Here is a 25,845-nt window from a genome sequence, read left to right on the forward strand (position 1 = left end):
AGCGTTATCAACACCAAACTGGCACATAACCTTTATTACTCTGCGCTGTGAATAAACTTGTCTCAAATAATACGAAACAACAATTTGACATGAATCGGTACCCATTCATTTTATTTTTTTTCTAAAGCAGAGAACTCTACCATGAACACTCATCGCAATCATCAGGAGATATTATATTTTTTTTTGTCAGTTAGATTTTCTTGTTAACTTTTTTGGTTTTCATTTATGTTATTTTTTGGTTCCCCGACAGGGAAGAAGGAGGGTCGACAGAAAGAGATGGGATTATGGTATGATTCACGGCAGCATTCGTGACTGCTGTCTGGACGCAACACAAAAATGAATGTCCAAAAAATTGTATAGAAGGGTTTGGGGAAGGGGGGGAAAAGAAAACGAAATAGAAACATTGGAATGTCGCTCAGTGCATCTATCAAATAAAATCAACTCGGACAATCGAACACATGCATAGAGAATGGTCGTAGCTGTTATTGACAAGAGACCGCAATTTTGTATTGATCGACGAGGTAGTGAAAATAATAATAAAAAAGAAGAGAATTCAATTCCAGCTGACAAACAAAAACACGACAGCAACAAAACTGGGATGTTTCCATCGTGTGTGTGTGTGTTTCTTTGTGGGTTGGAACTGCTGGGGGCTGTGAGGTGAATGAGTTTGAAGGAGGACAGAGTTGCGGAAAATTCGGTTTCGACAGCAGTAAGTTAAAAAATAAAATTTGATAAAAATGGGTCTCCTACACGCTCAAATAGAACGAGCGTAACACAGTTCAACATTTTGTCTCTCTCTGAAAATGCAAATGAAGCCACATTGAATTTTTAAAAAAACTAAGGAGGTGCTCAGCGTTCACGCAACACATTTTTTGAAAAATTGAAGACAAAAGATGGAAGAAACGTTGACAGTTTCTCTCGTTTCGTCGAAACGTTCAGACTCGCTCAAATAAAACGTCGAGAAATTATTCAATCGATAATCTCTTTTTCAAACCGACGAATATTTCAATAATACCAACACAAAAAAAAGACCAAAATAATTTGTGTAACTCTTGTACAACTGAAAGAAAAACGGACGAACTAAAAGTGTTTTGTCAAAACATAAAACAAAATGAAATGGTCTATTTCTCTTCGTTCTCTCTAAAAATGTTATTTGTCATCGTCATACTGGTGAGATTCTTGGATCTAATTTATGGCGTCAATTATACGGAGAAAATGATGAGAGACAAAAACACGCCGAATAAAATATACAAGATTGATATAGTTAATCAAATGATAAAGAACCAACTAAAGGGTGAAATGATGGACGAAGGGATTTTTTAAAAATTTGAGTGAAGTTAATTAATAAAAAATAAAATAAATTCAGTGAAGAAAAATTATAATATAAGAAAAGACGACCTTGCACAGTGTGATTTTTCTATAGAGAGAAACTTGAGACTTTCGCCTCAGTGCTGGAGAGCTCGGTTGTTGAAGAAAATGGCCGTCAAAGTGATGGACAACAATAGGAGAGCGTCGACTGCCAACCGTCCCGATCCCGACACGGAGATCTCGCGGCGTTGCACCAGTACGTGATCGATCACGTGGATCACGCCATCAATACACTGGACATCCGGGCGGACCACTCGAGCACGAATGTTCTCCCACTCGGCAAAGTATTCTGAATTTTCAAACGCAGTTAATATACACAACCATAAAATGTTGGGGAAAAACGACCGTCCTAAACTACTACATCTACACATTTTAAGCTTAAAACAATAAGACAAAGGGCAAATGCGATAAGACTAAAAATATTTTCGAGCCTAAAGTATCATTATTATATTAGATTTCATTTTGCGTTGATCATTTTTGTTTTACCTCGCGTTGGCTCCCCTCCATTCTCTTTGTTAGCAACGGATAAATTAATTGACAAGATCGTCAATTTAATAGTTCTCTTATATGTGCATTTAAAAACAAAAAAAATATCCAAGTGTGAAATGGATTGAATTGAATGTATTTACCTCCGCCGCTTTCGACGAAGACGATCTTCACTTTGCCGCGGATCGTTTGCAGGTAGTTGTCACGCCCCTGGCTCGTCAGGTTGTTGATGCTCAATTCTTGACCGACGACCAAATGGCGTTCCAAGATTTGGCGCACCTGGAAATATATAAATAAAATATTTAATTCCACCCTTTGAATTGATTTGAATGACATCACTCACGTTGTAAGAATATTCTCCCATAAAGAGCTTCTTGAACGCCGAGCCCATCGTGCGATGGACAACCTCCCAGGCCTCGTCACTGGGCACCAGCATCGTGAACTTTTGCTGGATTTTAGTGTTGTACGGATCTCTGTAGGCTTGCATCCGCCCGAGGAAATCATCTTGGATGGCCAGCGCGTGTGTTTTGCTGCGTAGAAAATTGTCAAGTCAGTTGATTGTTTCATACCAAATTTCAATTGAATTTTTAACCTCATGATGGGATCTTGCTGGAGTTTCTCGATGACGGTCATGGTGGGGACGCCGAGGACGCGGTCAATGATGTGAACGATACCGTTGAGGGCGCCAATGTCGGGCTGGATGATGGTGGCGTTGACTCCTCCGCCTTCCACCGAGATGGTGATGTTGTCATCTGGACCGAAGGCGGAAAAGTAGAGCCGACGATGACGGTCAGCCGATTCAACCTTCAACACAAGAAAAGAGAATGATGAATGAGCATCTCTATTACTGCCTTCCGGCCCATCCGGCCAGTGTATCCTGAATAAATGATAAAAGAGTAGTCGTCCTAGTATAAAGGCAATTACATGAGAGAAGAGGGGATTCTGGATAATCTCATCGGACGAGAGCCGCCTGCGGATGACGTGAAGTTGCAGAATTTCAGTCAGTTTTTGTTGATTGGCCAACAGGGCGTTGAGGTTCTTGTCTCCTAGCCGGCGGAAGGCCTCGTTAGATGGAGCTAGGAGGGTCAGTTCGCCAGCGCCGGTGATGCCCTCCATAAAATTGGTAGCGAAATCCTTCATGATACGGTAGAACTCGTAGAGGATCCCGTTGCGTTGTTCCTACAACAACCAAAGCGCATCACGCAAAGAAAAAAAGGAAACGATAAATCGATTTGGCTCGAACAAAAAAATACTTTTGGAAACCATGACAACCCTATCGATCGCTACAATTCAATATGCCGTGTGGAGCTACTCCTCGACAGTAGCAAAAATAAAAGTACAAAACGAATCATCATTTTTACTTTGACGCAAATACAAAAAAGAAAAAGAAACAAAGGACCCCCAGACAGAAAAGAATTAAGGCCCGCAAATAGATCCAGGAGAGAAAGAAGAAAAGTACAAGCGAAAAGAGAATAGTAGCTAGAGGCGGACGAAATATAGACATTTGGGCACGTATGTAAGTTAAATAGACTGAATGGATGATATATAAATATGTATAGTATAGATGTTATATACTTACAAAGACCTTCAGGTCGGAGTGCCAGCATGCACCGGAAGGCATGCACAAATCAAATTATTAGATTAGATTATCTTTTTTCTGTGTAGTTACTTTTATATTTGTGTATCTCTTTCTCTCTCTTCGCTCTCGCTTGTCTTGTGTGTGTGTGTCTTTTGTGTGTGTGTGTGTGTGTGGCTTTTATTTATTTATGATTGCTGCGTGAGTTTTTATTGGGTTCGTAGCGAATAAATGCGTGATGTTCTACAGCGAGCTACACCATATGTTAGATATATATATATAAGAATACCAGAGATAGTATACCATATATATACATGTACCATAGGTTTAGAATTAAATTACAAAAAGTTCGTTTTCATGGGACGGATTTTTCTGCAGGTATTTTGAATCGACAAGGATTATTACAAACTTGTTGTTTTTGTTTTTGACTGAGACTACACACAATCTATAGAGAGTCGCATGCCAACGACATTAACGTCTCGGAATAGTTGGCACCCCCAGAAAAACCGGTTCATTAAGACGAACTTTTTACTTTTTTGTTTTGTCATTTTATTTTGTATAGAGCGGTGGTGCGGGAAAAAAAAGCCATGCAAATGAACGATGAGCCTACATTGTTGAGGCAATGCCCGAGTTATTTTATTTTCCCTCCTTGGCATTGCCTGCGCTGGTGCTCATCATTGTTAAAATTACACATTTGTCATCATCGTCTTTTTATTTTCTGCTGAGAGACTAATGCGGGAAATCTACCGACTGCCCGTTTTGTTTTTGTCAAAAAAGGGGATGAAGACATGAATAATTAGACGGAAGTTCATGTTCATGTTTTACAGCTTCAATATTTGATGTTTTACAGTGAAAAAAGTTTTGTTGTTGAACAATTCTTTTGAAAGGTGAGAGAGAAATAAAAATAAAAGATTTTTTAAGGAATTGAGAGACACCCGTTTACCTTAAAGGACTGCAGCATGCCGAATGGGAAAACCATGAAAGCACACAAGACACCGTAAGTATAAAAAGTAAAAAACCAGACAGAGAAGAGAAAAATAGATAGTGAGAGAGATAGATAGAAAATCAGATTTTTTTGTTTAAATTTTAAAACAAATAAATAATAAAAGAAAACAGTGAGAAAATATAGGAAAAAAGATATTACGACGATATATAATGATAGGAGTAAATATATCGTCCCTATGAAATGATTTTTTAAACTATCACCCAAAAAATAAAAAATATAAAAAAAAAAATATATAAATAAAAATTCCAGTGACACAAACTTTCTCTATTTGGTTAAAAAATGTGTCTCGCTAACATTTTACGGTTTTCATTTTGTTGTATAAACACACACGAGGGCGTGGTGGCATTCTCTCTCTATTTTTCCTCTCGATTGACATTGGTATGATTTGATAGGCTCTGGCTACTTAATCGATTACATTATATGTAGAAATAACAATTGTCGTCAGACATGAAGAATGAAGAAAGGAATCAAACTTTGATTGGCGTACCTTGAGGAAGTTGACAATGTCGATATCGATGACGATGAGCGGCTTGTCGATGAGATGGACGACGCCATTGCGGACGGGGATGTTGGCTTTGACCACCTGGGCCACGACAACGCCTCTCGGATGATGGAAATCGCCCACCAGGGTGTTGGATTGCACGTACACTATAGGAAGAAGAAGAAGTTAAATTTCTTCCAAAAATGGCCCAAGATAAGGGGGAACAAATACCTCGCGATCCGATTTCTTGCGACGGCAGCGATTCGTTACTGAAGGAAACGCTGACTTTCAGGTTGTCGGAAAAGGCCAAGGTTTGAACGGGCCGTCCTCTGATGGCTGGGCGGGTGAACAGAGCCACGTTGGGCACGATGTGTCCGTCAATCACTTTGGGGTCGATCTTGTCACGTGACACGGCCTACACACAAGAGGGGAGTGGAAAGCCAAGAAATAAGAATCTTACACACAACCAAGAAACCTTTTGGTTTTTTGAACATTGAAAACTGATACGTCACAGGGCAATAAAAATTCAAAGCGGACGAGGGGAAAAAATAAATAAAATACAATGACAATAAACAGTAATACAGGAAATAATTACAACCAAAAATAAAGCCTTGCAACTGCAGACTGTGTGTAGTAATAGATCCAACGAGGTCAGACGGTCAGCTGCTGGTTGTTTGATCGATGGTCGCAGTCTTGCCCCCGTCTGACGTGCATTATCGCGGTGGCGCTTGCCACTTGAACGAACATCGCTGCCATGGCTCACTGGCCAGAAACAAATAACGGGAGAAGAAAATCAAAAATAAAAGATCAATCACCTCGAATCCGCGATTGATCGGAATCAAAAAAGTGTGGCGTCCAGGCGTGGCAAACACCGACAGCTTCTTGTGCGACGTGACTTGCTGGACAAAGTCGCTAAAATATTCCAGAAAGTCAATATTATATTAAAGTGGAAGAACAAACTTTTGAACGGGTTATTTAAAAAAATCACCTGATTTGATAGGGTCCCAGATTGAAACTTCCGGCTCTTTCCAGGAGACGGGCAGCGTCGGGATTGGAGAGTTGCGGATCACGAGCAGATGTCAAAATGGGCTCCAAGACTTTGTCGATGACATGCAAAACCTGATTTTGGAATTTGGACAAAACACAAAAATCTGGTTCATCAAAAAGAATAATCTAAGATTTTCTAGACACATCAAAGTCATGTTGTTTTGTTGTACTGAGAAAAAATCCAATTCCGGCGACCGGGGGATAGAAAGGAAATGAACAGGACAATGGGAGAATTTCCAATTTGAAATTGCTTCAACTGGAGTTGATGGAAAAGGAAATGGTCATTTTGTGGCAACAACAAATCACAGCTAGCGTTTTCTCAAATTCAATCTGGTGGGGCCCAGCGATGAAGCTCAGTTCAGTTGATTGTATATGTGTGTGTAGACTCTAGATAGATACGTACTTGTTCGTCTTGTCTCGTCGACATGGCTTTGATGTCGCCAAGGATAACCCGGGCATCGTTGACGTAAAGATCGTACTGGTAGGAACTGGCGTCGCGACGAGCGATCCATAGCGGCGGGTTGCCGGGCAATTCGCTGGAAACAGACTGGTCCAATTTGTCTGTCGTCAATGCCACGTTAGCTGCATCATCATTTCAAAAAAGAAGAAAATCAGTTATAGTTTTTTAAATTGTCTACAATCTATTATCGTTAAAACTATACGACAGGGGGCAGTGCACTCTCTATTTCAACCCCGAAAATATTGATTGCTACTTAACTGCAGGCTAACAACCAACAAACAGAGCCAGACTTTGTCCATGTTTTCTCACCCTCATCTCGAAAGCGGCAGCAGTCCCGCTGTTTGTTTAAAACAAACGAGAGAACTGTGTGTTTGCTCCCTTGAAAGACTTGTTTCAACCAAGATGATGGCACATGTAGTAGTTTACCATTCAAAGTTTCCCCTCCTCGTATATAAGTCTTTAGTGCGCTAAATAGGGCGGGAAGACAAACACACAGAGGGAGGGTTTTTGGACAAAGATCTTACCGAGATGGTAAAGTAGTAAATCCTGGTCCTTTGGTCCGGTGTAAGCTCTCATGGCTTCATTGTTGGGAGCGAAAACGGTGGCCTGGCGGAACTTGAGCAGCGTCGGCACCAATTCGTTCCTCGAAATCAAACTGAAAAACTAATGGAAAGAAAATTCAATTAAATCAAAGTGGAATATTGTTATTTAGACAGTGAAACGGGGAGTATTGATTTTTCTTACAGTGGTAAACATCAATCAACTCTCTCCCCCCTCCTTTTCATGTATAAATCGAAAGGGGGGAGCATTTCATCAAATTGCCTAGGACTAAATGACTCACTAATGGCAACCGAGATCTCCACAGACACACAAAAGAGTTGCTGACAATCGAATCGAATCGCAACGTCTGCGACAGAGTGGGGATGTAACCGTCTGCGAAAACATCCATCCCCCCCCCTCTCCTATCGCTCTTCCGCAACATCCAGGAGCCAACATTTTGTGTGTGTGGAAATATAAGGAGCTACTAGACGATATATGGTCGGGGAGGGAATTTAGTGACTTATTGATTTCAGGCTAGAAGGGGGGGATTGTGGCCGACTGCCAGTGCTGGGGGGAAAGGAGGAGGTGGCGATTCCGCTGGAGCGTGATGCGCTCGGCGACGTCACGCACTGGATCGCTTCACTTTTTCAGTCATCACTCGCACAAAGATTTATTGTGTGTCCCTCCCATCCCAGAGGGCTTTTTTTTTTCAAAATATCCGTCGTCTGTCATTATTATTACATAAATTATAAACATATATACATGCACAGCTGCTGTGTGTACTAGCACATAGTTGAGAAACGCGGGTCGTGGGGTGGCTCCACTCGATAATTCCGGGTGCTTCTACTGTACGTGGCGGTACGTGGGATCAACAACAACAAACCCCCTCGTTCCAAAGAGAAAAAAAGTTTTCCGAGTCGACGGGTCGCAGACGTGCGTGAATATTATGTCGTGTGTCTTCTTGATCCTCAACTTCTATCCCCCAACAAAAGGCGGACCAACGTTCGCCTATAGACGCCTAGGCGACGCCAATGTGTACATTTTCCATTTTTGTCGCATCGCGGAGATATAATTGGATGTTCGACATTATGGCTTCTACTCTTATTATTTTTTAAAAAATACTAACAGTGTATATATACAATAGTTGACTGTTAGGCGAATGTTTTTGACGGCCATAGAAACTGGGGCCCTAAAATCTCACAGACTAAATAAGGGGGGAACAAGTTTATTTTCAGAATTTTGTACGACACATAAAAATCCTGGAAAACAAATCGTAAACAGAAAAAAGCTGGAAGCTTTGGCTGGCGTATTGAGTTGCGCCCAAAGAGGGGTTTATTTTTAAAATCACGGTTCAATCGATTGGATAAAGATAATTTTCTAAATTGCGCATCCCGGAAATTGGCCGACTACATTACCAATATAGACTCTCAAAGAGTAGACATCCGCATTGAAGTGAAACCAGAGATTCCAAGTCGCGTGTATAAAAGGTATGTGTGTATACCCACGAGTGGATAAAACAAGAAAAGAATCCCAGGGTAAATGGATCCACCGCAGATCTAATCAGTAATTATAATGCCGTGTGGGGTTCTTAGTGTATCCTCTTTCGTGCGCGTTCGTGCCCTGGCGTTTCCTAACGGATTGGGTGTTATCCAGTCCTTTCTCGGGTGACAACAAAAGAGAAAAATACCATCGACCCAATATAAGAAGAAGAACATTGACGCATTCATCGTGATCTGAGGCAGGAAGGGCCGATTATGTCAAGTCAACAATACAAGATCGATGGACTGTTCTGAAATGGGAAAACAAAAATCAACCGGGGCCTATTTTCAAATTGTCTAAATTTGATTAACCCCCATTTCACGGTGGACCCAAGTCGGTTATATACAATCTTGTTTAAATGATTTCTTTTATTTTTTGGAGCTCATCATTGGATGGATAACGCAACGTGCGGGCTTCCGTTGATGATGTGCTTAGGGGTGAGTGAGGCGAATAAAAGGGACAGACAGAAAAGAAACGGAGGGGCTAAAAATTGCTGATTGGTGGCCATGCGACGTGACGTCCGTGGGGTGCCTTTCATTGATCGCAGACATGGGTGGTAGTGGCGTTGCTAGATCGATAACTTTCGTCTACTCTGTGTGTGTGTGGATCCCAACTACTATTCCGTGTCGCAAAAAGGAATAGGGTATACACTGCAAATGCGGAACTAAAAGAGTATAGCCCCACCCCACTTTTGAGATTATTTCGTTCGGAATAAAGAAGGTAGCAGCTGCGTCGCGTGGCGCCATTGATGAGGGTGTGGGGGGGGATAAAAGACCGCCACTACTACCCCCCTAGTCACTCTCACCGGATCTCACAGAAACTCGGATATGTACACTGAACTGGTCCGTCCCCCTTGTAAGAGAGCAAAAATATAGAAGGGTCGACAGAAAAGACCAAATTGACACTACATTGTAACACGTCGGTTAAGTGGCGAGGGGTGAAGCCATTGGAGGGGGGGGGGGGGCTAAAGGGGGGTTACAGGAGGAGCACCTTATTTTTTTCTCTAATCTTTTAGACTCGGATTCACACTCTATTTGATTTCAATTGAATCAATGTTTGACCATCTGCAGCTGTCGTCAAAATGTCACATCCATTACATCATGGAGAATAAGGCCCAGGCTGGATTTTCCCAGATTTTCCACTTTGATCTTATTCACATGTCTCTCGCTTCTTTCACACTGTCGCATTAGGGAGAAAACCTTTAAGAGCATTAAATCGATTCAATCACACACACACACATACGCCATTTTATATATGCAATAGTGCTATCACACCAGTCGATGGCAATTGAATTGAACCAAAATAAAAGTTTATAAAGATTGAATATATACGTACTTCTGAGAGATCGGGATCGTTTTGAATGAGGTCGAAGATGGTCGGTTGTTGGTTCATGACGGGACCGACAGCGAACGCAAACGCCAACAGCCACGAAGAAACGGCCAGTAGCGACAAGGTCACGGACCAAGACATTTTACGTGTTTTGAATGTGAATAGTCAATTCCCGAAGAAGAAGTTTTCTCTCTTCCAAAACTCTTGCGGGACAACACGACAACCACACGGGCCACACAAACACACCAGAGGACACTCTACACACCCATAGACTTTCTGTAACACACAACAACACACACAGATTCTCACACACACTCGTTGTGTGATGTGTCAGAAGAATCTCAACTCTTTTTATATCTCTTTTCTGAAAACTGTTGAATAAACAGCAGAATTAGAAATGAATAGAAAATGAACTGTGTAGAGCTAGGAGACGATCAAAGTTTTTTGGCTTGGGAAGATGAAAAAAGTTCGTGAATAAACGAACGAACGAGGTGGGAGAGTTCAATTGGCGTGTCTTGACTGGCGCGCACTGTCAGCTCTACTACGCTGCCGTCAGCGGCCCAACTCGGGACTATTGCAGCAGAGGATGGGTGAGCAAAATAAAAAAGAAGGTAGAGTCACTATATTATGTCTCCCTCCCCTCCCAACTCGATGGTTGGAGGCCAACGCCGCCTGGTGGCGTCAGTGCTCCGCCCCCTTTTTGATAATCGATAGTTGGGGAATCGCGATAGCTAACAGGCCTAGAATCCCTGAAGGCTTCACAAAGAGAGATATACCTGTCGTTCATTCGTTCGAGCGTGAGAGGGCAAAGGACTCACGATAATTAAAAGTCGTGCTTAAGCGAGTTTCTGTTTTTTCTTCATTAAACTTTGGGCAATTTAATCTCTGGCACCGTGGTGGCGGTCTAATAATGTTGGGCAGGCCAATCAAATACACGGGATTCTTTTGTCGAGCTAGGGTCGTTTTCATTTCTTTTTTTGTTTTGGGGAACTTTTGTTTGCCCCTTTTGCCACCTAGAACTTTTTGGAAACGAAAATAGAACAGAGAAATATTCAAACCAAACACACACGTCGTGGAGAAGCGCTACCCAAACCAGAACAAATTCAATCCAAACACACACACCCGCACTATTGATCTATTTATTTGGTCGTGAGAATAAGCTGAAAACGATCTCCGAGCTGCTGACATATCCCTCTTGTATAGAAATTTGAATATTGAAATATGATGACGTTATAGAAATAGTAGCCGAAGCGTGAAGATAAAAAGAGAGAAATACAAGAACTCTTTTTTACTCTCTCTCTCTAGTGTGTGGGTATATGCTGGCGGCTGGAATATTTAGTGTACAAGCTCTCGAGATAAGAACCCAGTGAAAATCTTTTTTAAAATAAAAAAAGTTTTTCCTTTTAAATTCTCCCGTATCCATCAACCCCCTTTTGAAAAATCTAAAAAGTTGTCGGCTGTATTCATTTCCCAAAAAATTGTGATGGCGACTGGCGAGTATTTTTAAAGCCTTGGCGGTTGGTGGTGGTGTCCGAAAATAACGGCCGTCAAGCTTGTGTTGAGGTGTATTACTCATCAACCATTTCCTCCTGCCGGTATATAGGGGCACATACGAATGAGAGGGGGGGTTCCAAAAGTTGTCCAGTAATCCAACAACATTCGTGTAACAGAAGGGGTAGTTAGCAGCAGCAGCAGCCAGGATATTTTTCTCGTAACAAGGAAGAATGGAAGACTCTACACACGCAGCACAAAAATGGAGGGAAAAATAACCAAATAGAAAGTAGTAAGATACAACAAAACAGGTAATAAAAAGAGCCTCGAGGGTTGTTTTGAAAGAAAGCAACTCCCGGAGCACAGGTATATGTTGTGTAGCAGCAGCAGAGTGTGTTTGTGTATCGGCGTGTATATCGTTAGTACAACTGCGAAGAGGGAAGAAAAGGGGGAAAAGGATGAAAGCTCGGATGAAGAGTAATAAAGAAAGTGAATGCCGCATTTCTACTACATCGACAGGAAATGCCCAGCGTTCAAACGCTTCACCAAAAAAGATGGACGCCCATTCTTAAAACTCCACAGGGCCAAAAAAGGGATCAGATTTGTCGCTGAATAATTCCCAAATAGTTAAAGCAAGTATATAAGCTAAAAAGATAACCTTCAACTGTGTGTGTTTCTCTAACATTCCCCCCTTCCTGGATATTTCTATTATGTCCATTTGTCGTGCTGAAAAACGGTTCAGAGAGAAAAAAGTTTGTCGGTCCATTACGCCCGTTATGACCGATGGATTTTTCTCTTTCTCTGGCCGTTTGTTCGGTTCACAATTGAAATGGCCCTGGAAGTAACAATGCGAAATGGAGGGGAGGCGGAAGGTGTTAAGGAAAAATAATGGTGGCGATCCGGATCAGTTGTTATAATCTTCTTGGTTCAGATACCTGGAATGTTCAGCCGATCGTGGGATGTCGTTATAAACCAAAACCGATTCCTGTACAAACACACAAAATAGTTACACCCCCAAGCGGAAGTTTTATTTCAAAAATCCCCATTGACATTTTCATCGCAAGGAAAATTCCGGAATTTAGCAGTAGTAATAAATCAATTAAAAATAAATGTATTTTACCAGTTGAAGAGCTGGAAGCGGTTTCATTTGTCGTCGCTCCTGAACGGGCTCATCAGGTCTGGTTGGATTCCAGTTTTCCGCTACTGGCCAAATTTGATCCGACAGATCGACAGTGCTGGTCCGTTTAAAATCGCTTCTTTTACCGTGGGCACCGAAGCAAGCATTGCCGTACCTGTTGCAATCTCCTGGGAAAAAAGAATCGAAAAATTAAAAATAAAAGGACCAAATGAGCTACTCCGCGCTTCCGCATTACGACAAATAAGAGAAAAATGTTAAAAGAAAAAAAAACAGGAATTAAAAATAGGTCTATTTCCAGCAAGGGCAAGTGAACTGCAGAGGGGGTAAAAATAAATCCGGGCGGATAGGAGACTCACTCCTACTGGCCTCCTGGCTGTCACAAGTGAATGAGACTTCCTTCCCCCCACGTCAGTCGATTCACACTATATACAGGACCTCTCTTTTTTTTAAACTGTGGTGTGGTGTTATGTCACAAAAGTTTTGACTATTAGACACTTGCCTATTTTAACTAGACCTCTACCTACACACACGAGTGTGTGGGGGGGGGGGGGAAAGAAATGAAAACGGATGACAGTAAAAATGACAGATCACCTGAAACGATGGCCAGCATTGCCGTCACGTGAATCACATAGAAGAAGATATGCATGGCTCTCGTAGAGTAAATCTCCCTCTCTCTCTCCTGGGCGGAAGTATTTAATTCAGAAAGCAAGTCGTAACCAACCTAAAAACCACTGGAAAAAAATGGGGGGGGGGGGGAAAGGGGAGGAGTAAAAAAAAAAAGTCACATGTACAATAATAATAATAATGAACAAAAAAGAAGAGTGATATGATGACGTTGACTTGTAAACGATCAGAAAGAAAATGTGAATAGCGAATGAATAGCTGTCGGAGAGTAGTACCTAATCCGGAAGCCCTTCCGCCGGCCAATGAATTTCCTGACAAGAGATGGTCTTCAAAAAAAAAGTAGTCAAAAAATTATGTTAGCGCTGCCAAGTTGAGGTTGCTGAAGAATTCTATTCCCACACTATTTGTCAATGCTCTGTTTTTCTTATACAGGATTATTCTGAGAAAAATTCCCAAAGGCAATCTATCAACGGGCAGAAAAGAAAAATTTATTTTTAAAAAAATTCTACAGCGAAGAGATTTGAAATTCAAATGTTTCAGCAACGTTTTTTGATTGACCGCAAAAGTCCGGTGGCTCCTATATATACAGGGCAAAGATGTTAACGAGGCGCAGGCGTGACGTGTACACATTTTCAAGCCCTGCCCCTATGTAATGAGATGAAGAATAACACAAACCACACACATCTCTCTCCTCCTCGAAATTAAAAAGTGTGGGGGTGGTGTGGACTAAGTGAAACGGATGCCGTTCCCACGTCAACAGTAGGGTCCAAAAGTTGACAGGAACCCAACTGCTGTCGCAGCCGCTGAGACTTGGTTAAGCCCGTGTATTTGGCAAAGAGACGATAAACAAACTTATTTCAATATACGTTCCAAGTGGAGAATTGAGAAAAAATAAAAAAGTTGAAAAAAAGCGGAGACAAACAAAGCCATTGATTGTTTCCGCTGCAACTTTTCTTTCTTTTGTTGTTGTTGTAATTCCTCATGTGCGTATTTTTCGAAAGAATCGAAATCATTTCATTCGGAATCGCTACTATCGACGATGGCGAACCGTTTGCGACTTGTTGTTGACGCAGCTGTCGACGGAGTTTCGGCATCAACAACAGCCTCGACCTTTTGTTGTTCAACATCTTGCAGTTTCTCCGGTGGCGGTTCTTCGCTTTCGCTGTTTGAAGATTCCGAATTGATGATGCGGCGACGCTTTTGAGAGCCCAAAGGGATTGGATCGTCAGCCACTCGTTTCGCGCTGCTGCTGCTGTTGGTGTTGGCAATCGTTTCGACCGGTCCGGCCAAATCGTCCATGGCATCTCCGTCACTTACGGAATCGGTCGCCCCTTTTAGAAAATCGATCCTGGAACGTAGATCAGCTGAAGTCAATGTGGAAGGGATGCGCCAGAATTGCTCCTAGAAAATGACGCGGAAAAAAAGAAAAACGGATGACGGAGTTTCCTTCCAAAACTGTTGGGCGGCGTTGAAACGATTATGTTTAGAAATCAAAGAGACGAACTTGTTCGCTGGCGGGTGGAGCCAATCCCAATTTGGCGATAAATTTCAAAAAGGTGTGGTCCTCCATGGCGTCGTTGGAAATGTCCGTGAGCGGGACTATAGGGATGGCCTCCTCATCGCCTTCTCCATCTTCACGATCCTCGAGGGTTTCACTCAGGCACTCGACCAACCAGGCTAAGCCTTCTTTACGGCCTGCGTAGAGTTATCGAAACCAGTTAAGTGTCTGCGCCTGTAAAGTATGGGCGCCAAATGGCGGCGGCCAAAAGGGAAAAAAACAGAAAACAAAAACTCACCGTCGCTGACAAGTTGCCGGAGTGGCGCTGCTAACATTTCGGGACTAAAATAATCGCTTTTCTTCAAGGCGAATCCGTACTGTTTGGGTCGATGTCGAGTCTTGAGCTCCTTCGTCTTGCTGACAGGCTCGTTGTCGCTTTCCCCTTCGTCGGACTCTTCACTTTCGTCTGACTCGGAATCCACCAGTCCGGCAGGTCCTTCCCTGGGCTCGGCTCGGCCGTCCTCCGAATCCGATTCATCGCGGTTCGATTCCTTGCTTCTGGCTGATTTACCTGGACGTTTCTTTCGTAACTCTTTGACGTCTTCCACCAGGCCCAGCTCGATGATTTTTTCGCGGACGCGATTCTTGGCACGCCGGACGGGCAGCCGGTCGATAAGCATTCCAAGTGGATCTGTACCAATCGGAGAAAACAAAAAAGTTGAGCGCCTGAAGCTCTCAGCTAGAAGATGGGAAATTATCAAAAGTGAATAGACCTGATGATTCGCGAACTTCAGGGAAAATGCGTCTGAGCTCCTCCACTTCGTGTTCAGTCCATTCTTTGGACGGGCGGATTTTGGAGGATCGTTTCGTCTTAGCCAAGCTTTTGGCGTCCATAATGAGACCCATTTCTTTCATTTTCTTGATGATGACTCGTCGACTGCGGGTCTGATTGATCAGATTGGCCATGATTCGATCCACGACGTCTCCTTCTATTAAATTAAATTAAAGTAAATGAAACCAAACGACAAGACTGTGACCTCAATAAAGGCTAAAGGCTAAAGCATGCGACTCGTACGCAATAAGGTGAGCGTAACGGAAACCATTCAAATGTGAATTGAAAATTTCATCACACGACCCGACCTACACCGCAGGTCCGTTGCAACGTGAAAATTCCATCCAGTGTCTTAATCCCTTCGTCACAGCCATAAATAATCCTCTCCCAAAATCGATTCCTTCATCGGTGCTACCCAGCTAATACTGCTGCCCCTATTTGGAATCCCGAGAAACGGACATTCTCGTGAAACGGAACGTGGAAAATGTATACGCGTTAACACGGAGGAATGCGAGGAACGGGATCGAAGAATTGAATCCTGTCACGATTAAGTACGGCAAGAAAAAAAAAGAGATGTTGGGGGATAGACTGCTGACGGAACATGTTTTCTGAAAAAACTGAAGGATCGCAGAGGGGGTAAGAAAAATGGAGCGCTGTAGTTTAGTAAAAAAAAAATTCCCATGCGGAATGTGTACGAGCGCAACTATTTCATCTGGTTGGTCGTCGGCGGCGTGTCACGGGCATGGCGTTTCACGTTTTCAACACATTCGTTAGATTTTATATTCTTCCTTTGCACTTACGTGCTCCTGCCTATTCTTCTTTTGCTCTTATCTCTCGTCGTCTTGTTTTCTACCATGTACGTCTGTCAAGAGTTGGCTAATTTTGGATGCTTCCGGAAGGACCCTCCCCCTCTCTTTCTCTTACATCTCACAGCAAAAAATATACCTCTCTCACGACACACTTTTTGGGTTGTTCACGGACTGTTTTTAGTTCACGCCCTTTGAACACTTTGGTCCCGGGGCGACAAACATTTCCCACGTGAAATAAAAGAAGAAAACTATAAGAGAGGGGGGTTGTTCTCTCCATTCTTTTTATCCTTTTTTTAAAATAAAAAAACCGCCGACTGAAAAGGCGGGAACGGAAGAGATTTTTGTTAAAGTTTTTCAAGAGTTATTTCCCATTCGGACATCACAAGACGGATTCGATGTCAAAATAACCGGGAAGCACGACAAGAAAAGGAAAAGAAAAAAGCGCTCGTTATTTACCCCCTTCTTGGACGTCTCTGAATTCTTGATGGAGCCGCTGCAATTCATCTTCTTCCTCTTCGCTCCAGCCAAAACGCGAGCTGGGGCTTTGATCAAAAACAGGACAGATTATTTTAATTTTAAATTCGACGAATAATTAAGATGACAAATGAATAATGAGAATTTCGTGTCGCTTCTTACTCTTGGACATTGCCGTAACCGACTTCGATCTCGGCCGCCTCGCGGGCCGTCTTCCAGAACAACAGTTCCACAAAGATTTTCGGGTTGACTTCTGCCGTTTCCGCAAATTTTCTCATGATGTAAATAGCAAACTTGTACAATTCCTAATTGCACAATAAGAAGAAAAGTTTAAAAAAAAGTTATGTAAAGAAACAGGACGAGAGATTAGGAGCCAAAAAAATAAAATGTACAAGTCGAAATAGAATGACAATAAACCATACTTTGACAGTAGTTTCAGTTTTGGCCCGCGGATCGTCCATAATTTTCTGGAATGTCTTGAAAATGGACAACTGAAAAATCATGGCGGGCATTTTGCAATCGAAGGCGATCCGGTGGAGAATTTTGATCACGCAGTGGTTTGTCAAAGTCGTGTTGGTGGAGTAACTTCGCAAGAGATGGCAGTAACTTTTGACGACGTTTTTGTGAGCGAATCTATTCCCAGATGGCACAAAGAAATGAATCCGATTATTTTTACATTCAAAAAGAGAAAAAAAAGTACGATACATTTTACCTGCGAATAAACTCTTCAAATTGAAGTTCTTTTTCACTCCGTCTGACTGTCGACATCTCCTCTTCTTCTTCCTCTGTAGTAAAAATTAAAAAGTTTATTCAATACCAAACAGTACAAGAAGTTGAACAAGTACCCGTTTCTTTGTTGTCAGCATCTTCTTCTTCGCTTTCGGCATTGGGCTCCTCCCCTGCAACATCTACTCAAGAAAAGGACGGCAAAATTTTTAAGATGAAGACTTTCACAAAAGAAGATTACTCTTAAATGCAAAGCAGCTAATAAAGAAATGCTTTTTTTTTAGCTATAGCTTTGTCATCCATCAAGTTCCTCCACTCACGTTGTTCAACCACTTTTTTCCATTTTTTTCTTAAACGCATTAAAGAGTTAAAACGCAAACAACCGAAACAACCCATGGTAAACTAGAATAGTCGATTACTGCGAATAATTTGAATTACGATCACTTACTCGGTAATTCGGTATGATAGAGTTCGCGTAAAAGAAGCAGCTCGTCTTCTGGACCCACTTCAGGAGCACCAAAGACTTCCCCTTCCGGCCAAACTTCACGACAAGCCCGCAGTAGAGCCACAGCCAGATGGGATTTGGATTCTTTCAGCAGTTTTACGATTTTTCCCATGGCTATAACCCTACATTCCAACAAAAAGAAATGATACAATTGTGAAATTTATACAAAATTGATTTACGTTGATAGTGAAATAAATTGCGTCAACAATTTTCACGTCGTAATTTGTGACTTTGTTACTAGCCAAAATTCGTATACCTTTGATCATCCATCGGGAGATCGGAGGCGGCGTCAAAGGGAACAACGTCGTCCGTTAGAGAAGGTTTTTCTTGTAAGGCAGAGCTGATCTCCACGGCAATCTCGTCGAAAATTGGCGGGGGCGTTTCTTCCTCCTCCGACTTCTTTTTCTTCGGTTTGCTCTTCTTCCGCTTCTGAGGCACTTTTGACTTGTTCTGGACGACCAGATGACGATTGCCCTTTGCGAACTGTTCAAAGAGTTTCAAGAAGATGTGATTGGTTTCGACCAAATCTTTCAGGTAGGTCAGCGAGTGTTGATTTTCTTTGTAGTTTAGGAGCAAAACGAGGCACATCTCACGATACTCTGGCACATAAAAGACGTTGCTTTTAAGGACTCGAGACGAATTGCGGATGGATTCAGAGCCGTATTTATCCATGGCGTTGAGCGTCATCAATAACTCTTGGTAGGCACACAGAGCGACATTGAGCCGACGGGACCATAGAGCAGCTTTCTTCTTGTCTACCGTAATTGATTCCGAATAAGTTTGAACCTGGTTCTGGATGTAATGGAATAACCCAATCTAATAAGAGAGAAGTTATCATTATTCCTTTGAATGTAATTGAAAACACAATTAATCGTTCCTTACCGACATGGTCTCACTGACCAATTCGACCCGAAATTTACCGCAATTGCGGTTAAATTCCATGAAAAACTTTACGGCCCATAAGTAATAAGTTTCATCGTGATCTTGGGTTTTCAAACGAACCAGACAGTCTTTGACGATGTGCATCAGGGAGTTGTAGGCGCCATTCAACATTTGGAGACAGAATTCTTTCAGCATTAAACGAATGGAGAGGGTCGACTTGCGTGTCACATTGCAGCTGGGCAGAGGCATCCGGTTTTTGGCTTTTCTTTTGCCTGTCTTGTTCTGGTGGAAATCGATGGGTTTACCATCAGTCAAAGTTCGGTGAACGATTAGGTCTTTGTCAGTGATCGACTTGACATCTTTCACGCAGAAAGTTCCACGAAATATGGAACTTCTAGAGGCGGTCATCTTTTTGTATCTAGCTTCCCGTTCGCTGCTTTCTTTTTGAACCATGGCCACCAGTTCTTCCGTGTCCTTCTGTTTTTCAGCAACTGAACGTTGGGCAGCTGTTTGAGCAAGAGAAGCGGGATTCTGCTCACGTAGCATGAGAGAAATGATTTCCATAACATGCATGCAAAAGTGACGCTCATTTTCATTAGACGCGAGATAAATGATAACATCTTCCATTCCAGAGAGATGCATGGACCATAGCACCTGAATATTTAATTTAGTAATGAACGAAAACTGTGAATAAACGGTCAATCGTTAATCAAGTCTGTATCATACCTGATCGTGTACACTTGCGTCATCATCTGTTCTTTTTTCGTCTTCAGGTGTAATAGGGATATCTAAGATGTTTCTTATCAAAATGAGAATTCTTTCTGTTAACAGCTTGTCATCTTCCATTCGATCTTCTGGCTCCTGAAAGAGTGGAATAATTTTAGCTAAATAATTTATTTGTAAGTCTGGGTAAATTAAAAGGTCTACCAAATTAAAAACTAACTTTGACTAAAAGCAGCTTGAGTTTATCAGTTAAAACCATCCAAAATTTATCAGATGCTAGAACTGGTTTGTAACTCTGTAAATGGCCAACATGTTGCAGGTAATAGTTTCTCTCAACTTTATCAGTTGGCATCTCTTCGTTGAATAACAACAGGGTTGGATTTGTTAGATTCACGAGAAGACGAAGTGCAACATCAAACAAGGCTTCATCACTGTGATATTCACAAAGAATAGGTATCAGATTAGTCTGAACAAGTTTCATCTGTCCAAGTTCTCTTCTGATTCCGATGGTATCGTCATCTCTTCGAAGATAGCGAATCAAATCCTTCAGGGCCTCTGCAAAAGAATCAAATGCAATGTTTGAAATTACAACATTTGGTGCAGGAGATGGTCCCAATTAAATCCCATTATTACCAAGGCAATATTGATCTTTGAAATATTTATTTCCTTCTGTATAACCCAAACTGGTAACTGCAGCAGTTAATTCTGCTTTCATGAAAGGTGTTACCATTTTATAAAACAAAACAATTATTTTACAAACAATAAAAATTAAGACCGAAACTTGTGTTCAGTCGCCAACATAACCGCCAAAACTAAGCTGAAAAATCGTCTGCTGAGTTATCACGTTGCCATGTAAATGGCATGTAAGCCATGAATTAATTTTCATAAATAAAGTAGACGTTATATTGATTTAAAAATTATTCAGTGTATTATCAATACTTATAAAGAATTGAGTTCCAAAAGATTTTTTGGTAAAATTGAGTGGAACTATTTTTCATGTTTAAAATAAATAGACAACGTTAGGATGCTGAGTTGCCAGGTCTGGAAAAGGTCGAAAATCTCGATTAGGGACAACATGCCTGAAATTAACACAGCCCTCTTATGGATCGACTCAAGAGCGGATAACCCCTTATGGGAAAATGAACATGGTGAGTGGGAACCATCTCCTCCATGTGCCCATGGTTTGGTGAGTACACTTGGTGAACCGCGCCAAAGATGGCAGCAAAATTGTGAACGACCATTTTTCCCGATGCCAGATGGCGTACAAAAAATCACGTCGTCCCCCCCAACTGGCATTTTTCGTTCATATTAGAATCTGCCACACATTTCCCAAGGCATTCAAAACCGCTCGCTCAAATCAAAACCCAACTGGAACAATCACACGAAGCAATATGGAAACAAGTTGAGCGGAAAGTATGGCAACATCTGGGTCCCTTACTTCAAAAGATTATCGCCAGTTTAAAAACGAAACAACCCAAAAAATATATCTCTAAGTGGTTTGATTTGATTCCTTTCTCACGGCGTTTAGCTGCGCGCCAGCGCCCACTCTTTTCGAAATGAGAAAAAGACGGGAAAAAATTAAAAGCTAGAATAAAGAGAGAGAAAATAACCGGTCGATGTGTTGTAGACGTATATGTTTGTGTGTCTGCGTGTTTTCATCTATTATTTGAAATCCTCGATTCAATAATCAATGCAGAATTCCATCAAGTTTCATTTCTCTTTTTCTTCTTTGCCCCCTTCTTTTCATCTTCCCCATTTCGCCGCCTTCATTATTGATTCGCTAAATGTTTGATGACATGGCGCGCACATATGGCCAGTGGCTATATCTCCTCAGTTCTGTCTCTCTGGCACCCCGTCGGTCCATCTCGACGTCCACGCGCTGTCGGCCATCCATGATCAATTGAAATAACCTGTAAACTGCTGCTGGCAACTCTCTCTCTCACGGTGCCCTCTGCTGCTGCTGCTGCTGAGCGTCCACCAGCAACGCTTCACCGTGATTCACTTGCAGCTCATCACTTGGTGAACGACGGAGGGTGGGTGGAAAAATCCAATTGGCCTGTAATAGCCCAGGGGAGGGACGCTTGGCGTGTATGTATCTACTTTTAATTTCATTTGCACGCTGTTGGATGTCAGCGCGAGCGCTGGTACCGCGTCCATCATCTAAATTGGATGCTGCGCAATTGGCTCCGCTCTTGCTTTCCATATCTACCACCCGTTTTGAATTTCATCATGTTCAATCCATTTTTTTTTTTTTTTAGAGAGAAAAGAGAAAAGAAATTTGCCACTCCCGGAGTTAATGGGTCGGTGTAACAAAGAAGGGAGAAGTTTTGGCGCTGTAGGGGTGTCGTGATAGACGACAGTAATGGCTAACCCCCTCCGGCTAATAAAATCGGATGATAAATTTTCAACAAATGCGCATAGTCAAGGGGGGTAGAGAAAATGCGATGGCGCCAAAGATTTGTGAATTCCCGCGGGAATTGAAAAAAAAAAGTGCCATTCTTCTTCGAGCCCGGCGCTTCCTGCTTGAAAAAAGACATCGTAACGCAATCCGATATTTATTAGCACCAACTCCTTTCGATATACGCCATCCGAAACTTTGGGATCCCTCAGCTATGCAGTCTTCCCCCCGATGGAAAAGTTTCCCGTTGAAATAATAAACGGGAAAAAAAATATAATAATCAGCCCCCGTCTGTCTGAATCTGGGTAACGGCTGACTCGTGTGTGTTTGAAAAATAAAAAGGTGAGAGACTATATAGGACGACGTCTTAGACCTATTGTTTGTGATAGAGATCGACAAAAGAGTCTAACACAAACTATAACGGCTGCTAGAGAGCTATACACTAACATCCATAACAGATATCGCATCGTCTTTCCTTTGTTGGAACCAGTTTTCCTATTCGTTTGTTCCTCCGACTGTATCGATCGAAACGGTAGGCCTCACCCCCCTGCCGACCGCTGGATTTACTTTCAGATCTGCTTTTAAAACAAAAATTCATATTGGTCGAAATTAAATTCACGGTTATTGGCGACCGAAGAAGAAGATGATGGAAGGCCGGAGGAATCCGCGAGAAAAATGGGAGAATCGAATCGAATCACGAGAGAGATGGGAAAGAGACGTCTACCGCGACAGGGCAGCACTCGCGGCCTATACATAGTGGCAGTTGGTCGTTTCATCTGGTCTCAAATTGCTTGGGAAAAGACAAGAAAATAAAAAGAAGGCGGAATTCGACTCACGAAACAAAAAGAAGGAAAGGGAGGAAGAGTAGCTACTCTGCCATCTCCGCCGTCCTTGTGATCGAGTTCATTCGCCTAAACTCATCACGTCCCTTTTGTCTGCCGCTGGCGCTCCTTTTGACATACACGATTACACGAGGGAGAGAAATCATATAAGTCTTCCAAGCCTATAAGAATAAAAAAGCAAAAAAAAAAAATGAAAAGGAGGAAAAATGAAGTACAGAAAAAAAGATGAAGAGAGTCCATCTTACATTGCCTCATTTCCGTCCTGATCCTTGACGTCGCAGACAAGCGTGAAATTGAATTATATACACGTTTTTCTCTCCCTCCGAGGAGAAACATATTTTTTTTTTTTTTTCGTACGTCAACTGTTTCGCCCCACCGATGGAAGAAAAAAAAACAACAACAATCAGCCCAGATTTGGATTCCCGAAAATTCACGTTAGACTAGACTGCGGACAGCTACGACATACAACAAAAAGGTAAATAATACGCGGGCTATTTAAATCTAAATCCTTCTAATTGATACTTGTTTGTTTTTTTATTGGTGGTGGGTCACCGGGAGCGCCACTGACGCAAAGTGCTTTTATGTGGAAGAAGAAGAAGTTGTTGGGGTTGAACCGTTTGATAAAGACGACGAACGCAATGTACAAACAGCAGGGGGGGGGGGCTTCCGTACACTCTATGTCGTATATACTGGCGGCAAGAGAGAGATTACGCGGTTGGACCGTGCAAGTGCGCACGGAACTCAGGCTGGATAGACGGAAGCAGCAGCAGCAGGAGAGCCTTAGATATATATATGTACCTCAGTCTCCCTGATGTTTTATTTACCAAAGTTGGAAGGGGGGGAGAACGGTCTTTTTCGTCTTGGTAATCCTCGTTGCTGTTTCCCTTTTCAACGGTATGGGATATGGGACCAAACAAAAAAATTCTTTTCCTGCTGAGCTTGGCTCTCTTTCTCTCCATCAAAAGAAAAAATAACACAAACAAAAGTGACATACTGTGTCGACAACAGTGGCAGTCAGAAATATGGGTGGATGAAAGAAAGAGAGAAAGATAGACTAGACGAATTGTAATCACGACTACACTCCCGGGCTCTTGGCGGCAGATATGTCGACCCAGGCACGTCTGAAACTTTGTCGTCCCGCATCTTTGTGCCCCCCAAATCTCCGTGAAATCCTTTAGCTCGGTAAATACTGTATAATACACTGTACTACTACTACTACTGTACTGCTATACTACTTCTAGCTCCGGACGGCCATAAATAAGAGAATAAAAAGCGACCGGGGGGACAGTCACCAGTCCAACTACCGAAAAAAGGGAAAATCGGAATCGATTGCCCGGTATATAGAACCCGATAGAACCGCGGATAAATCTTGCTAGCCTCTCTCGGTCATCATTGGATTCAATTGATCCGATTGGGATGTGGGTTTCTTTTTTTTTTTTCCTTCCATTCAGTTTGACCCGCGCAACTAGAAAAATAGTTTGGGATGCAACGACGACCATCTTTTTTTTTCACTTGGCCATGTCCCGCCTCCGCCTCGTCAACGTTATTTGATTTGCAAAGCAACAGATCGATATCGACAGGCACAAAAGGAGCCCTCGACGTACATCTTCCTTCTTCTTCCTTTTCTCTTTCTCTACTGCCGCCTTCTTTTTTGAGATTTAAAAAGAGTCGAAGGCGTGACGCCGCTGCTAAAAGAGCAGACAAAGAAAAACTCGACGACGACGACGACGTCAAAGAAATATCAAAGGAGTACCAGTGTCGTTAAGTGCAGCCGTCATATACATATCATATTCCAAAAGGGTATCATCCTCTTCTCACCAGTCACAAGAAAAAAAGAAACTGGGATGTGTGTAGAAAAATGGCGAGATGATCGGCAATAGAAGAAGAAGAAGGAAAACTGAGAGGAGAAAAATAATACGAACCCAGAGAAGTTGCACGGCACCTGGAATTGATTCGCTTAGCGGTCGGAGTATAGTAGCTAGTAGATTGGATGTTACAGATTTATTGGCTGTCGCCATGGCCAACCGCCCGATTGAATTGCAGATAAAGAAAAGTCATCTTAGCGGAGCTGCTCCTAGAAGAGAGAGAGAGAAGACAAAATTCATTTCTTATTGCGATAACATTTTACAGGAAATTATAGAAGCCGTTACTTTGGCCGTCGTCCGTCTTGGCTTATTCCGTGACAATCGAAAACGGGAGAGAGAAGGGGTTTTTTTTTTTAGGCCATAATATCTTAAGTGTTCATCTCAGAGTCGACATGGAAGAGACACTGGGCCGGCACAGCACGCAATCCTGAGCGCCATCGACATTGATGACTGTTATGGACGGCCAACGCCCTCCTGCTGCAACACACAACCAAGGCTGGCATGTATATGTATAGAAAAACGGTTGCTATCGTCATCAAAAGCAGATCGACCTCAAAGGTAATGGACCGGGCTGGAAACCTTTCTGCGGAATTGCCTCAAGGTATAAGGGAGAGAGCAGCACAGCACTTCCAGGCAACGAGTTTTTCTCTCCCCCAGCACCCGACTATCCCGTCTAAGTGCACGACCTGGGAGACCGTCAAACCTTATAACACGTGAATATAGAAAACGTGAAAGAGAAAAGAAAAAAAAACGAAAATAAAACATGTACATACATACAAGTTGAATCAGTTTCACGTTGGGGGCGGGCGACAGGACAGCACAGCTGGAAAATACCGAAGCTTTTATAATTAGTGCTGCTGGGTCGGCCATCGCGTGTCGTTATGCTTAAAATCCACCAGTATGTACACCACCGCGTGAACCGAGAGAAATGCGATCAAAAACTTTCGACCGGTAAATAGATATTGTCGTTGAATAAAGTCAAGAGACTTTTTCCAGACTCCCCCGCCCAAGGGGTCCGCAACTCAAATTTACTTTTTATTTTTTTTACTTTTTCCTTGCTTTATTTTTCCTTTTTTACTTGTGAGATAGGCTTTCCTTCAAGCGAAAATAAAAGGGTAGGGAGGGGATGGGGAGGAGGGGGGGTTCGTTCGCGCGCGCCCTTCTTTTAGCACGTAAAGTAAATTTCCTTTTTTTTTCCTTTTTTCA

General features: G+C 42.3%; 3 protein-coding genes and 1 long non-coding RNA gene across 8 annotated transcripts; all 4 read right to left on the minus strand.

Moving 5' to 3' along the window:
• Positions 1-90: 90 nt before the first annotated feature.
• Positions 91-10,396, minus strand: LOC124342626 (fasciclin-1-like). Of its 4 annotated transcripts, XM_046795679.1 has the most exons (15): positions 9,839-10,396; positions 6,949-7,087; positions 6,368-6,546; positions 5,906-6,036; positions 5,733-5,829; positions 5,149-5,332; positions 4,924-5,084; positions 4,374-4,382; positions 3,434-3,439; positions 2,779-3,033; positions 2,447-2,658; positions 2,198-2,384; positions 1,998-2,133; positions 1,855-1,878; positions 91-1,657 (listed from the first exon to the last, which is right to left on the minus strand). In XM_046795679.1, the coding sequence occupies exons 1-15, from the start codon at positions 9,971-9,973 to the stop codon at positions 1,446-1,448; spliced, it is 2,067 nt and encodes a 688-aa protein (XP_046651635.1). In that variant the 5' UTR covers positions 9,974-10,396; the 3' UTR covers positions 91-1,445. The 4 variants fall into 4 exon arrangements, with proteins under 4 accessions (XP_046651635.1, XP_046651636.1, XP_046651638.1 ...); XM_046795680.1 differs by lacking the exon at positions 4,374-4,382; XM_046795682.1 differs by lacking the exon at positions 1,855-1,878.
• Positions 10,397-11,379: 983 nt separating this feature from the next.
• On the minus strand, positions 11,380-13,807 carry LOC124342900. Its single transcript, XM_046796111.1, has 4 exons — positions 13,361-13,807; positions 13,053-13,192; positions 12,444-12,628; positions 11,380-12,308 (listed from the first exon to the last, which is right to left on the minus strand). The coding sequence occupies exons 2-4, from the start codon at positions 13,105-13,107 to the stop codon at positions 12,228-12,230; spliced, it is 321 nt and encodes a 106-aa protein (XP_046652067.1). The 5' UTR covers positions 13,108-13,192; positions 13,361-13,807; the 3' UTR covers positions 11,380-12,227.
• An 87-nt stretch (positions 13,808-13,894) lies between these two features.
• Positions 13,895-20,362, minus strand: LOC124342560 (protein timeless homolog). The gene is made up of 15 exons (XM_046795552.1): positions 20,168-20,362; positions 19,755-20,089; positions 19,538-19,672; positions 18,812-19,465; positions 18,186-18,745; positions 17,873-18,051; positions 17,544-17,606; positions 17,411-17,483; positions 17,121-17,331; positions 16,861-17,003; positions 16,681-16,766; positions 15,357-15,572; positions 14,882-15,274; positions 14,590-14,780; positions 13,895-14,486 (listed from the first exon to the last, which is right to left on the minus strand). The coding sequence occupies exons 1-15, from the start codon at positions 20,262-20,264 to the stop codon at positions 14,100-14,102; spliced, it is 3,723 nt and encodes a 1,240-aa protein (XP_046651508.1). The 5' UTR covers positions 20,265-20,362; the 3' UTR covers positions 13,895-14,099.
• A 4,143-nt stretch (positions 20,363-24,505) lies between these two features.
• Positions 24,506-25,637, minus strand: LOC124342989. Of its 2 annotated transcripts, XR_006919067.1 has the most exons (4): positions 25,417-25,637; positions 25,191-25,342; positions 24,925-25,113; positions 24,506-24,848 (listed from the first exon to the last, which is right to left on the minus strand). It is a non-coding gene; the product is annotated as an uncharacterized LOC124342989 (long non-coding RNA). The 2 variants fall into 2 exon arrangements; XR_006919066.1 differs by having other exon boundaries at positions 24,925-25,342.
• Between the last annotated feature and the right edge of the window lie 208 nt (positions 25,638-25,845).

Source organism: Daphnia pulicaria, chromosome 6 (genome assembly GCF_021234035.1).
Source record: "Daphnia pulicaria isolate SC F1-1A chromosome 6, SC_F0-13Bv2, whole genome shotgun sequence".
In the NCBI taxonomy this organism is placed as follows: Eukaryota; Metazoa; Arthropoda; class Branchiopoda; order Diplostraca; family Daphniidae; genus Daphnia; species Daphnia pulicaria.

Bases quoted from the DNA above. Each gene is read 5' to 3' on its own strand.
- LOC124342626 (XM_046795679.1), bottom strand. From the start codon at position 9,973: ATGTCTTGGTCCGTGACCTTGTCGCTACTGGCCGTTTCTTCGTGGCTG. The intron at 6,547-6,948 runs GTAAGATCTTTG...ATGATGATGCAG, and splicing joins TTTACTACTTTACCATCTCG to CTAACGTGGCATTGACGACA. The intron at 2,659-2,778 runs GTAATTGCCTTT...CTTGTGTTGAAG, and splicing joins AGAATCCCCTCTTCTCTCAT to GTTGAATCGGCTGACCGTCA.
- LOC124342900 (XM_046796111.1), bottom strand. From the start codon at position 13,107: ATGCATATCTTCTTCTATGTGATTCACGTGACGGCAATGCTGGCCATC. The intron at 12,629-13,052 runs GTGATCTGTCAT...CTTTTTTCCCAG, and splicing joins AATGCTGGCCATCGTTTCAG to GAGATTGCAACAGGTACGGC. The intron at 12,309-12,443 runs GTAAAATACATT...GTGTTTGTACAG, and splicing joins CGCTTCCAGCTCTTCAACTG to GAATCGGTTTTGGTTTATAA.
- LOC124342560 (XM_046795552.1), bottom strand. From the start codon at position 20,264: ATGGTAACACCTTTCATGAAAGCAGAATTAACTGCTGCAGTTACCAGT. The intron at 15,573-16,680 runs GTAAATAACGAG...TTAATTTAATAG, and splicing joins CAGAGACGTCCAAGAAGGGG to AAGGAGACGTCGTGGATCGA. The intron at 15,275-15,356 runs GTCTATTCACTT...CGATTGGTACAG, and splicing joins TGAAGTTCGCGAATCATCAG to ATCCACTTGGAATGCTTATC.